Source organism: Corticium candelabrum, chromosome 10 (assembly GCF_963422355.1).
Source record: "Corticium candelabrum chromosome 10, ooCorCand1.1, whole genome shotgun sequence".
Taxonomy (NCBI): Eukaryota; Metazoa; Porifera; class Homoscleromorpha; order Homosclerophorida; family Plakinidae; genus Corticium; species Corticium candelabrum.
This window is the reverse complement of record NC_085094.1, coordinates 4,141,794-4,155,218: the sequence shown is the minus strand read 5'-3', so window position 1 is coordinate 4,155,218 and position 13,425 is coordinate 4,141,794. Positions and strand designations below refer to the sequence as shown.

The 13,425-nt window shown below is 42.6% G+C and overlaps 2 protein-coding genes across 6 annotated transcripts; one reads left to right on the top strand and one right to left on the bottom strand.

The window, feature by feature from the left end:
• The first annotated feature begins 33 nt into the window (after nucleotides 1-33).
• Nucleotides 34-2,492, top strand: LOC134186270 (inactive tyrosine-protein kinase transmembrane receptor ROR1-like). Of its 4 annotated transcripts, none has more exons than XM_062654188.1 (5): nucleotides 34-134; nucleotides 561-787; nucleotides 845-1,039; nucleotides 1,094-1,335; nucleotides 1,394-2,492. In XM_062654188.1, the coding sequence occupies exons 2-5, from the start codon at nucleotides 565-567 to the stop codon at nucleotides 2,303-2,305; spliced, it is 1,572 nt and encodes a 523-aa protein (XP_062510172.1). In that variant the 5' UTR covers nucleotides 34-134; nucleotides 561-564; the 3' UTR covers nucleotides 2,306-2,492. The 4 variants fall into 4 exon arrangements, with proteins under 4 accessions (XP_062510172.1, XP_062510174.1, XP_062510173.1 ...); XM_062654190.1 differs by lacking the exon at nucleotides 34-134 and adding an exon at nucleotides 412-505; XM_062654189.1 differs by lacking the exon at nucleotides 34-134 and adding an exon at nucleotides 413-488.
• On the bottom strand, nucleotides 2,482-13,415 carry LOC134186268 (cell cycle checkpoint protein RAD17-like). Of its 2 annotated transcripts, none has more exons than XM_062654185.1 (22): nucleotides 13,385-13,415; nucleotides 7,448-7,503; nucleotides 7,273-7,363; nucleotides 7,109-7,211; nucleotides 6,962-7,040; nucleotides 6,560-6,615; nucleotides 6,413-6,496; nucleotides 6,133-6,292; nucleotides 5,937-6,079; nucleotides 5,648-5,700; nucleotides 5,458-5,583; nucleotides 5,333-5,402; nucleotides 5,041-5,267; nucleotides 4,906-4,979; nucleotides 4,755-4,843; nucleotides 4,513-4,605; nucleotides 4,397-4,450; nucleotides 4,187-4,318; nucleotides 4,063-4,120; nucleotides 3,913-3,993; nucleotides 2,762-2,810; nucleotides 2,482-2,694 (listed from the first exon to the last, which is right to left on the bottom strand). In XM_062654185.1, the coding sequence occupies exons 3-22, from the start codon at nucleotides 7,320-7,322 to the stop codon at nucleotides 2,493-2,495; spliced, it is 1,983 nt and encodes a 660-aa protein (XP_062510169.1). In that variant the 5' UTR covers nucleotides 7,323-7,363; nucleotides 7,448-7,503; nucleotides 13,385-13,415; the 3' UTR covers nucleotides 2,482-2,492. The 2 variants fall into 2 exon arrangements, with proteins under 2 accessions (XP_062510169.1, XP_062510170.1); XM_062654186.1 differs by having other exon boundaries at nucleotides 5,937-6,076.
• Between the last annotated feature and the right edge of the window lie 10 nt (nucleotides 13,416-13,425).

Sequence of the window (13,425 nt, the reverse complement as noted above, 5' to 3'; positions counted from 1 at the left end):
CACCCATTCGCGTGCGATCAATTAAATCCAGTGGCAAAACATCACTCCAGGAGTCCTCACTATTTTCGTCTTCGACATTAGTCTGAGTCAATCACCAGCAGAGACCATCGAAAAGCAACACGAGCCGTTGTCAGGTATGTGTCATACACTAGAGGTGTCGAAGCCATCAAGCTTGCCACACCCTCCTAGGATCCACCCGGCCCATTTCTGCAAACCAACTTTCCCTCGCAGAACAGCAAACTAGCTAGTACCGACGGACCACGTCCAGACATGTTTTCGACCAATTTCATACTATACGTGACATTTCTCGACGACTCGATCAACACCTCAATCACTTTCAATCGTGTAATTAGCGAAGATATGCACGCAACACTCCGGGCAATACCTGATATTCATACATACGATGTCGTCTTGGTCGGGAGTGGCAAGAGCACTGCGATGCTAGATGTCTAGTGAAGGTCGCAAACACACTTGTTGATTGTATTCAGGTGTTCCCCTAATAGAGGTACCGCACACAAAGACCTTGTCATTAATTTTGCCATCTGTGGTATGTGATCTAGCCGCATGGATTGCTACACTGGTAGGGGAGAAGACTACAACGGCACGGCCGATGTGGCTGTAACCAACGAGACCTGCGTCGAATGGAGTTCGGTGTCGAATTGGAACTACACACACAGTTTTTGTCGAAATCCGGACGCCAGCATGGACGAACCGTGGTGCTACATCAACTCGCAGAATCCTCACCCAATGCGGTGTCACCTGGAGAGGTGTCAAGAGCCTGAAGTTGGTATGTAGTGTGTATACACACTGTTTGGAAGCAGTTTGTCTACATCTTGTTGCACAGGTCTGTCTGTTGATTTTATTGTGGCGGCGAGTGTTGTACCATTCGTCGTTGCTCTCTTACTCTTCGCTCTCCTGATTGTCTGGCAAAAAGCGAGAAGGAGACGACTGGAAAGAAGTGGAAGTACGGATTTGATAGCCGAAGATGTCGATGGGCAGAATCATTCGGATGGTACCAAAGGCAGTGGAAACGATTCGGGTTCGGTGTCAACATGCTGTCGACTCCACTCGATTTCTGATATTTTTCTTGTAGGGATCGAGATTATCATTGAAGAAGTCGGGACTGTAGTGAAGGACAAGCTGGATGGAGGGATACAACGGTCACCGGTGAAAAGCAAGCCTGTAGATGCGAAATATCACGAGCCCGAAATGCTGTATGAGTCTCAGCGCGGTCGAACGGCTTGGGTCCTACCTCCTCTTCTTGGTATCGAGCAAGAGTTCCCACGTGACCAGCTGTGCTCGCTCAAAGTTCTCGGTGCAGGAAAATACGCCAAGGTAAGTGGCACAACACTTAGTGATTGGTGTAGGTAGCACTCAGAGATGTGCTTGATAGCTGATGCAGGGCGAGGCGATGACGCTTGTGGATGAGTGCCCAGTGTCATCTACTGTGCTCATCAAGGTAATATCCGAGACTGCCACTGAATCTCAAGTCAAAGAATTCAAAAATGACGTCGCACGAGTGGCAAAACTCCAACACCCGAACGTGTTAGAGATATCAGCAGTCTGCACGACTACATACCCATTCTCGATAATCTACCGGCTCGATGACTATGTCTCACTCAAAGAATATCTCATAACAGCAGCCGCATGCAACGAGGCCGACTTCGATAGTTCGTTTCTCTCTCGAAACTCGACTGGGCCACTTTTTACTGAACTACTCATTAACAGTGATCTTCTATCAATATGTTACCAGGTCGCTGAAGGCATGAAGTACCTCTCAAGAGAGGACTTCGTGCACAAAGACCTGGCAACACGGAACTGCCTAGCAGGCAATGGAATTCAAGTGAAGATTACATTGTATGGGGTACCACTTCAAGAGTATAGCAAAGACTATGCACCTCTGGAGCAAATCAGAGCAGGTAGCAACAAAAGCAACGCATCGCGTCGTTTGAAAACGAAATCTGCATCATTGCCTTTGCGCTGGATGGCGCCCGAGTCGCTCCAAACTGGCACATGCACCACTGAGAGTGATGTGTGGTCGTTCGGAATTCTCATGTGGGAGGTGTTCAGTCTGGGAGAGAGGCCATACAATCTGCTGACCGATGTCGAAGTTATCGAGCAAGTTGCCAAACATGGACACACTATTGATTGTCCACCTCGCTGTCCGCCCGAGGTGCATGCTCTTATGACCAAATGCTGGCGACAGACACCAGAGTCGAGACCTTCGTTTGCTGAACTTCACAACTCGATGGATAAATGGATAAAGGACGGTCGATATACTGACTCTTCAACTACATTCCTTTGATCCTGTACTTGGATTGCACATAAAGAAAAGAATATTTATGTTTGTACAATCTTGTTGTGACTCGACTATAGTTTATGCCACTTCAAGAATTAAACAGTTGAAAATGGCCTGTTCTTGGTGTAGTTGCTACGACTGCTTTATATTACAACCGTACATTAACATTGCATTTATCATTTTACACCGACAATCACCAGTCCGTGTTGTCTTCAAACTCATCGATCACTTCATCCTCGTCCTCCTGCATGGCTCCATTGGTTTCGTTGGTAACATCGCCTGCCACTCTAGTGGATGTTCCACTAGATGTTAGCTGACTGTTTTGATTTTGACTGCTACACTCCTCCTCTTCCAGAGTACCCACGTCTCTTTCATCTAATGTTTCAGTATATGATCTAAAGTAATACACTAAATCAGTCACTGAAAACCTGCTTCTAATGTACTAGTTATACATACTGATACCTAGAGTGTCTTGCAAAAGAAGACAAGTGCTGAAGAAATCTGATCTGGTCTAACACAAACATTAAAATTACAATATAATAAATACAGAACAAACAACACTACGTGCCCTACAGACGACAATAGAGCGATTCTTGCATGCAGACATGCATGTATACCTACTCGGTTGATTATTACCCTCCCCCAATGGTTGGCCACAGTTACAGATCAATTACAGGACGGACCTTTGTCAAAAATTGACACCTAAAGTTGTTGATTGGCGGAAGTGATTAATCTGTTAACTAAAACAGCATATATTATATGAGTCATCAAAACCTTCAACATGTGGTGAACAGCTAGGCTAGGCATGGTTGCATTCAAGAATGTCAGCATTTCTACAAGCACAAAATCTAGCAAACAGTCACTGCAGAAAGCATCAATTAGCACTAAGAGGTGTGAAACCTTAGACCTTTGGCTAAAGTAGGAGCTGGGGCTTACTGAGCCCTGGGGTAATAATTGAGTGAGTATGACAACTAGCAAACATTTTTGACCACATCCAGTCGGAGGCTGTAACGTCAGCCTAGTCATGTGATGCGTGAGCGCTGCAAGGAGGAGCAAGGCAAACGCCTGGGAACGAGGCTACACATCCGGGTTGTTTTAATAGAACAACTAATATGCTTTGGAAACTAGAAATGACTATTTGTTGCCTAGAACAATTGGCTGCACTGATCTACTAAGAACTGACCATTTACTGGTTGTTGTAAGAGCTTGGCTGTATCTGTTAAAATGTCAAGATACTTGATGCATTTGGCACTTTGATACCAACAGCAACAACATGCAGTCGATAAAGAATTCGCTTGAACGAAAAGTAGTACAACCATTCACAAAATGAATTTGCATTCAAATGGTCAAAATAAGCAAACTTCAATTTTTAATTTGCTAAATAGAATTTAAAACACTGATTTACAATGTAGTCACTTCCAGACTATCACATTACTGTTGCTGTTTATTTACTACTGTTTATTTTTAATATGCACATGAACAAAGTACGAACCACTGACTTGTAACTTACGTGTACATCTATCTACCCACAGTAAAGAAATTACACCAACAAACTAACAACCATTAGTATATTACCCAATTCATTGACACCAACAACATTTGGCACGACATACCAGAACTTTGTAAGGGCACATCCAGTTTTGCAAGAAAAGGCAAAATCTCAGTGTGTAACTCGACAGGTAGCCACAAGTGAGCTACAGGTCAGAAACGCAATACACATATTTAAGAACTAAATCCAATCAAGTGCCACAATGACAACAAACCTTGACACGGATTCAATTCTACAAACAGATGATGTGCACTCCTCACATTGTCTTTCGCCTGTACGTATGAATGTAAAATTAAGAACCAAACTACCACCAAGGAAGTAACACAAAATTCTGTTACCAATTTATCTACTTCGATACATTTTGGTTTGTGTAAGGGCCTCCAAGATGACTTGGATGGGGACTGACATCGTGCGTGCATGAGACCCCTGCATGCTATACTAACAGCACACCAATGGAGAGTATCTCGACACTACAAAACAAAACAAAAACTTCACATAGACAGAACTTAACATAGACAGAACTTCAACAAGAATTTCAACATTCCAACCTCAAATGAACTCTGCAATGTATCTGCATCACTCAGATATCTAGCAGCCCTAACCTATTATATAAACAAATGTAGTCAGTCATGCAATTGCAGTTTCAACATACGAGCATGGTTACAATATCATCAACATCTTGATAGAAATCCAGATAGTTTTGATGAAGATAGAGAGTGAAATAGTCTGGAGACAGATGAGAGTCCTCAACAATTTCCTGAACACAACAAGTTGATAGTTTCTTAATTTAATTAACAATTTTTGGCTGATCTATTGATACAAAACTATGTATGACTGTTGCCCAAAAGACAAAAATAAAACTCCTTCTATATTATTATTTGACCTTGTACTTAATTCTCCATTTACCTCTGGTACATAACAAAGAGGTAAACGTTCCATATCAGCTAGGTGATCACGCAACTGTTCGTAAGCTGGTTGTGGTTCGCCTGTTAGACCTACACACAATATAAACAGAATTTACAAGAGACAGCACCTAAAAGTGAATGCTTCACCTTACGTTTGCAGTAAAGTATCTTTCCCAACGCTCGAAATAGGAATAATGATCTATCCCTTCCTCCAATAGCAGAAAGTCTGCAACAATCAATTAACTTAAACTAAACGTTACAATGACATAAATGAAGTAATAACACACTTGCTCTCATTGCTCTCATCGCTTCCTAGCATTGCGACTCTAGACGAACTGTGGTCATTCCTAATGATTGTTCTTCTAATGGAATCGCCATGTTGTGCCTTCCTGTCCGTGAGCACTGAGCCAACACACAGCATCTGAATGGTGTTAATGGCACTACGTATATCTCCGGCACTGCTTTCAGCACAGTCGGCTATCACTGACTTGCTGTTCTGCAAAATGGCACCCGACTACAAAAACAAACAAAAAATAGATGAAATCTTGCTTTACTCAGTAATCATATCAGTTGACAAACTCTCTTCATTTCCATAACAACTATCTTGTTTATGGCTTTCGTCATGTTTGTAGTAGCAATTGGATTGAAACTACAAACAGTAGGACTTGAGAGATTGCAAATTAATAACGATCTATATCAACTACTTGATGATGTCTATTCTCAAGTCATTCTGAATACGACTTGGAAAAAGTTTGACTATCCTGCTGTCACCGCTCGTGCTGTCTGACACGATAAACACTAGAAGACAATGTCCTATTTGTTGAAACCGCCTACAACCAACAAACAAACAAATTACAGCTCACAGCAGAGTAATACAGTAACATTCATGGATACTTTAGAATGGGCCATAGAGTATCCGGACGTCTGTAAAATGCATTCGGCATATCCTACAGCACACACAAATAATCACAATCATCCAAATTGTCAACATATCAACAAATGTATTATAGTGCAACAACCATTTACCAGACAAGAAAAATAGTCCTATGTACCCTATCACCATTCGTGTGCTCAGCAGTACTGTACAAAGTGCATATTTGGAGTGATCTAATAAAGCCCATTCCTTTACAATTATTGCAACCCCGTTTGCAGAAAAACAGACTGCAGAAACAGAATACTATACCTCCACTAAGATGATTTTCTTATGACTTGGCTGTTGATCTAAAACACTGCCAACCAGCTGCAGTGTACCATACTTGTCACTTCGAAAAATAAAGTCACGGAACTGCTTTGTCTGCGACTCTCCATAGTGCAACGTTTCATCTACTGAAACATCCAGTATAAATGAGAAGACAGCATGGATAGTCTGGATGTACAACTATGCCAAGGTATATCTTCAGATGCAGTTTGCTGATGGACATCATGCCCAATAGGATTGCTCCATTCTTGCAGCTGACAACATAGATCTCTCGCTAAAACTTTGATTGTAGCCGTCTTACCCGCACCAGGAGGACCCGTAATAATAAGTATACTGCCACCCTAAACAACAATATATAATAACGTCAAGTGATATGGAAAAGACTAAATTCTATGTATTAAATTTTATATGTTAAATAATATATTAATTAAAGAGTTATATAATTAAACAACATAATATACTTGTTTTTGACAATGTGGCTGTAAGTGGATCTCGATCCAGCTCATCACTTCTGTTACTTTCTTCTTGTGAACAGCCAAGTCAGACTGGTATAATCAAATCACTTGATAATGCACATTCGGGTAGCTTTAGCACACATGACTACCTACTTGTGACCTTGGAACATATCTGTCAACCCATGGCAATGACCCTTCTTGTACTGGACCTTGAGAAACAGACCACGTTATTTACCCAGACAACTGCAATGCAGGAGTGTTGTAGAAAACTTAGGAAATGGAATCATGCCTACCATGTTCCATTACATTATGCTATTTTTTCACAAAATTCAAGTACAGCAATCTTTAATTAATATCGACGTCAAACTTAGCGTCATAAAGTATTCAGTGTTAAATACAAAAGTATCACAAAATTCAATTGTCCCGTATGTTGATGTAACAGCATGCATGACAGACAATTACTCGTAAGCTCTAGATTGGAGAAAAGGCATTTATGGTGAAACGCATCCAAAAGAGTCAAGTGCATTTCAACAGTAACAGTGACACAAAACTTGCCTTCTTTCTCTATTTCTCGTCTCCGACCTGGACAGTGTGCACTTGCAGGATCAAAAGATGAGACTAACCAACTCCTAATCTGCTGACACCAAACCAAAACTTTCAGTTAGTAAGAATACTTAATAAATTCCATAAATGTTGTCTAACCCGGTTTTCCCCAAGAGGACGAGAGTCTTCCGCGTTGCTTCTGGCTGCCTTTCTCTTCTCTCTCACACGCGTACGAACTGATTCAGGACGGTCGCTGACCCGCCTGCTCCCGAAACACTACTTGTGCGACTATTTTGCAACTTGTGACTAACAACCAGCTGTACCTCTCTTTCATGTCAGTTCTCACGATTATTCTCGCCGATGTCTTTCGCATTACAGTTGATATCTATGATGGTAGACCTCGTAGACCCAGACCTGTAACAGATGGACGCACTGTACACGTGCTGGTAACTTAATTAAAAATCATACTGTACACCCGATGTGCAACATTTTTCTAACTTGTGTCTTTGGAGCGGTCTTGAAAGGCACACATCGAATTTTCAAAGTACTACAATCTGGGTACATGCATTCAATTATTCTAAAGATATTTAGAAATGCACATCCACAACTAATTTAGACACATACAGTACCTGTACATAAATAAACAATACTATTTATCTTTATCAAAATCAGTGTTTAGTACTGTCAAAAGACAAAGAATCTAAGAAAACAAAACTAAAAGATAGTCTTCGTACAACCCTAGTTAATTTTCAGGGCCTAGATCTAAAGTAGAGTCCAATATCAATTATCGGACACTCCCCAATATCGGACACCGGCGTACGGAAACCAGACGAAGATTTCTTGTATCTAAGGCATGAATGTAGAGAGTAGTCACACGGTAACACTTCCGCTGCTTTTCCCCGTATATCGGACACACCCATCAAATATTGGACAGCCATCGGTTTCTCCTTTCGACGGCACCACAGTTCACTGTCTGCTGTTTCTCCTTTCGACGGCACCACAGTTCACTGTCTGCTGTTTCTCCTTTCGACGGCACCACAGTTCACTGTCTGCACCTTGAAATAATAGGTACATGTCTCTTCTACTCGCAGTGATAACAACAGATCGGCAGCTTTGCACGTTGCTCTTCAGGAAGTTCAAGTAGAGGGGCGGGTCTTGTTTCCTAATATCGGACACCCGAGTTTGCTTGATGCGAGAGCAATTAGGCGAGATCCGCGATGATTTGTGTTAATACTGACTGCAGACGTTTTTAAATGCCCGACGAGGATCAAGAGCCTTTGACTCGTCTCTGTATCGAAAGAATTAGCCTACATATGGCCGTCCACAAACAAATGAATGAATCTACAGGTGCTAAACTGAGAAAATTTATAGCCCTCCTTCATCTAGCACGTCCTGAACATCGCCATCGTTCGCGAACAGATGAATGTAGAGACGGCGGCAGTAGATAGCCTCGCGCAGCCAGACTCTACTGTCGCGTCATACACACGTCGCCTTCAGACGTCTAGAACACACGGCTTTTTGCGATCGTAGTTGTCTATTCCGCGTCTATATTGACCATAAATGCATCATAGGAGTCATTTCAAGATCTACTTTTCTCTCCAAATACTTATTTTGTTTGATACGGAGACGAGTCAAAGACTTTCCGTGCTCGGTGGGCATTTAGTAGACGTCTGCAGTCAACACTAACACAATTCTTCACGGTTCTCGCCTATATTGCACTCGCGTCAAGCAAATCGGGTGTCCGATATTAGGGTGCGTTCGATACTAGTTCCAGTTCTAGAACTGGAACTGCCAGAACTGTCAGAACTGTTGGAACTCTTGCTAGCAAACGAACGCTTAGAACTGTCAGCAAGTTGAGTATGCACAAAGGCTCATACTTCCGGTAAGCGTCAAGTACGAAGTAGCATGACGTTTCTACTCCACTTGTTGTAGTCTGTTCGAACATCAGCAGTGCTTTCGCTTTCGGTTTTTTGGAGCTGCTCGCGCCACGAAGGTCACTGTAATCAGTCCCAAATGTCGTTCTTCTGGTGTTCGGCAAGCCGATGATCGCCGCAAGTGTTCATTATAACAAACAAGAAGGTCCACGACGGCCTCAGCATTTGGACCCGCCATTTCACTTCGTCAACCTCCGGGAATTTTGCATTTAGGGCGTGACAGTTCCAACAATTCCAGCTCGCTAGGCAGAACTGCTAGAACTGTTCTGACAGTTCTAGAACTGTCAGAACTACCAATCGAACGCTATAGAACTTTACTCCCCCCTACAATTCCAGTTCTAGAACTAGTATTCGAACGCACCCTTAGAATAGTCATTATTATCCAAAAGAGCGTTTCAGAAGCCATCTAAAATAGCACGCTGCTGTCACGTGACAGTGAAACCTAAACCACTTCGCTAAACCCACTTTGAAGTAGGTTTAATTACGAGAGCGGTTTAGGTCTAAAATATAACTGGTTTAGTGCAGGTGGAAACAGGTCAATTCTTAGACCGGTTAGGTTAGACCACTTGTTAAATCGGTTTAGGCTCTAGTGGAAACGCGCCCTAGAGCCAAAGCAACAATTTTTCTTTCCGAACTCTAACCGGTGCGTATAGCGATGCATCAAATCAGGTGAGGCCTCATTAGGACTCGGCTCTTGTGTGTTTTGCAGTGATGAACAACCTCTTTCTGATCTCTTTCGTGACTCTACCGCGTCATTTTGAGTGATGATGTAACATTGAGACTTGACAGACGTCAAATGCGGGTACAAACGTGCGTACGTAATCTAAGATGCGTGTTCTGTGTGGTACGCACTTACCAAATGGTTTGGTTTGTACCTCCTGAATACTTCCTAGAACGTGCGGCGTTTAGGAAATGAAAGGACCTTAGGTAGCAAGTAGATAAGTTTTGTTAATTAATACAATTAATTAATGTTGTAGTAATATAATTGAGTATTACTATTAAAAATGGTGTACACAATGAAAATGAAATTGAACAGCAAGTGTGTTAGTGTATCCTGGAGCATTACACACAAGAGTACAGAATGATAACAAGAGCCAATATATATTGACCTTTACAAACTAAAATTGATATCAATGACACTAATTACTACTAATTTACCGAACAAAAATTAAATCTAGGAAGCTGGTTGACATGAAATATGGTATGAAGTTGTAATTGCAGTGCACACTGACTTGTGGCAACATTGTCTATACAAGAGGTGGATGCAAATTTGTTAGATATGAACAAACAGTAAATACCTTATATAAATGATCCATGCTTGAACTAAGTGTTATTTATACATTGCAAAATGCTATGGTTCATTATCCGTCTGATCACCCCTCTATGTCGATTCTAAGAGAAGCCACTTGTCGGCATTTAATTAATGACTTGCTCCTCAGTAAACAGACCTCCTCCTTTTAGAAAAGGAGGTAGCACAAGAAATGCCCAACATCCATGAGAATGTCAGCAATAACAAACCCTTTGTTTGCCGTGACTTGATCTCCAGGCACAAATTTATTGAGAAACCAGACTGGTTGGTAAGTCCCTGTCGGTTATGGCACCAGTAAATAGTCGTGACACAAGCATAACATGACCACATGGCAATATCGCAACCAATGCTTTCACAGTGTGGTGGTGTTTGTATCTGGAGAAGGAAGCTGGTTGCAAACCCCTATCTGAATGACGTTCTGTAAATAGTTCTGTTGCATCAATGATGCAGGTCTTTTTAGGAAAGTCTCTCTAAATGACTGTGGTAGACTTCGATGTAAAGTATCCCTTGGCAACCACCGGTCAACGTCATTCAAATGGCAATAAAGTTTATCCATGTGACAAAAATTTCCATGTGAAACTTCAAATATTTCCCCTTTGCAGATACATTGGTACATCCAGGAACACAGCAAATAACCATGATGGCACGGCAACTACACACTCCAAAAGGTACAACACAGTACAGCAACACTGAGTCAATGGTTCATCGCGCCTGGAATTGTTATACGGGCACTGGACAAGACTAGCGCGAGAGAGTCTGGGGACGAGGCTATAGCTAGCCAATCTAGATACTAATTATGTATATCTTGTTATTGTTGTCACGTCAATGTCTGGAAGGTTTGGAGGGTTTCGTCCTCCCCTAAAGAGACATGATCTTTACAAGCAACATCTTGCACATTCTGCACAGCAACACGTAGGGTAGGTGTTCCTAATTCTGGACACTCCCCGGTAATTTGAGTTACAAACACTCTTTGTCTGGTACCCTGCAACGGAAAGAGAGGAAAACATGTCCGATGTAAGCACCAATGTCTAAGCTTTGGAACAATACCTGTAGAACTAGAATCGCACAACGTCTGCTAGCGCACTAGCAAAATAGACGGGATAACGTCTGTGAACAGCTCAAACGGGGGTGTATCCTAATTGTGGACATGTTTTTCTCCGCCACAGAAAGCGACTGGCTCTGAGTAGCAGCTGGACTAGATACCTGAATGGTTGCCGCACAAGCTGGTATTTTGGGCCGCAATCAAAACCATGTTCTGTGGTGTATCACGACGATTCCCCTGCGAAACTGTTAGCACGTACAAGGTTCCTCCCATCACGTCCACAAATTCGAGGTACACGAATCGTTCTTTTGTTGGATCATGAAAGTGCCCTGACGTTAGTTAAGCAATTATCGAGTACCTTAGTAAAGTTTTGAGCCTAGTTACGTTGACTTGTAACGTGCTAAACAAGCGCACTATGTGCATGGAGCGAACGTGTAATTCCAGTCCAGTAAACACGTGAATATCTTCACTCAAACTACATCTAGACATCAGTAATCCACTGACAATCTAGCTGTTTTCACTGCAACTACATCTGGCCACAATAGGGTAGGAAATGAGAACGAACAAAGTAGGTGGAATGTCAATATCAGCAACATTCGTAATCCAGTCAGAATTTGACTGCCTTCACTGCTACTAGATCTGGCAACAATAAGACACAAAATAAAAACCTACAAACTCACCTAGGATAGGTGGAAGGTCAAAACTACCTTGTCTGATATCAATAAGCAGCTCTACCAGCAAAGCCAAAAGACGCTAGAACCACAGTTTACAGTTGAGACGTTCATCTAAACATGATTGGTCGTCTCCTGCGTTGCATCGTAAACAGAACACTTCGTTTCTGCACAACTTGAAAGGCACGACGCCATTTTACACAGAGGTGATACACCACAGAACATGGTTTTGATTGCAGGCCCAAATACCAGCTTGTGAGGCAACCATTCAGGTATCTAGTCCAGCTGTTACTCAGGCTCAGTCGCTCTCTGTAACGGAGAAAACAATGTCCACAATTAGGATACACCCCGCGTCTAAGCTGTTTACAGACGTTATCCCGTATATTTTGCTAGTGCGCTAGCTGACGTTGTGCGATTGTAGTCGTACAGGTACCGTTACGAAGGCTACGGACATGTTTCACTGTCTCTTCGTGCAGGCTACCAGAGAAAACAGCGATTGTAACTCAAATTACCGGGGAGTGTCCACAATTAGGTACACCTACCCTACTCTAGGAGAGTAGTAAAAAGGACCTCTCGTTGCGGACGCGCTTATCTTCGCCTTCTCCTTTTTCACTGAAGACGTGCCCGTGTAGCTTTGAAGCGTTTGTAGCACATTCTAGAAAACGCGCCATTCTTCGCTATGCCTAGAATGCGGAGCGACCGAGTTGTAGGCGGAGCGACCGAGTTGTAGGCGGAGCGACCGAGTTCTTAGCGGACACTCCCCAATATCAGACACTGGCCTAGGGAAACCAGACGAAGATTTCTTGTATCTAAGGCATGAATGTAGAGAGTAGTCACACGGTACGTAACATGACGTACGTGCTAGTTAGAATCAGCTTGATCACTTGGCGTATTGCAGCTGTTCACGGTGACAAATTAGAACTTCCGCTGCTTTTCCCGTATATCGAACATGTCCATCAAATATCGGACAGCCACCAGTTTTTTGCTTTCACCAGTACCAGAGTTTAATGTCTTCCCTTTGAAATAATAGCTGGTACATGTAAGTCTCTTCTACTCGCAGTGATGACAACAGATCGGTAGCTTTGCACGTTGCTCTTCAGGAAGCAGAGGAAGAGGGGATCTTGTTCTCTAATATTGGACACCCAATTTGCTTGATGCGAGTACAATATAGGCGATTTTGGATGTCAAGGCGGTGTGTGTATGACACGGCGGTAAGGTCTGGCTACGCGAGGCTATAAAGCCGTACTGTACACGTACCGCCGTCTCTAGATTCACTTGTTCGCGAACGATAGCGATGTTCAGGACGTGCTAGATGAGGGAGGGCTATAAATTTATTTTTAGTCTAGCACCTGTAGATTTATTCGTTTGTTTGTAGGCGGCCATATCTAGCTAATTCTTTCGATACAAAGGCTCTTCATGCTCGTCGGGCATTTACAAATGTCTGCAGTTAGTATTAACACAATTCATCGCGGTTCTCACCTATTTGCACTTGCATCAAGCAAACTCGGATGTCTCCACGA

Coding starts and splice junctions, on each gene's coding strand:
- LOC134186268 (XM_062654185.1), bottom strand. CDS start 7,322: ATGCGAAAGACATCGGCGAGAATAATCGTGAGAACTGACATGAAAGAG. Junction 6,080..6,132: donor TGAAGATATACCTTGGCATA/GTTGTACATCCA, acceptor TGGATGTTTCAG/TAGATGAAACGTTGCACTAT. Junction 3,994..4,062: donor AGAATTGAATCCGTGTCAAG/GTTTGTTGTCAT, acceptor TCTGACCTGTAG/CTCACTTGTGGCTACCTGTC.
- LOC134186270 (XM_062654188.1), top strand. CDS start 565: ATGGATTGCTACACTGGTAGGGGAGAAGACTACAACGGCACGGCCGAT. Junction 788..844: donor GTGTCAAGAGCCTGAAGTTG/GTATGTAGTGTG, acceptor CTTGTTGCACAG/GTCTGTCTGTTGATTTTATT. Junction 1,336..1,393: donor GTGCAGGAAAATACGCCAAG/GTAAGTGGCACA, acceptor TGTGCTTGATAG/CTGATGCAGGGCGAGGCGAT.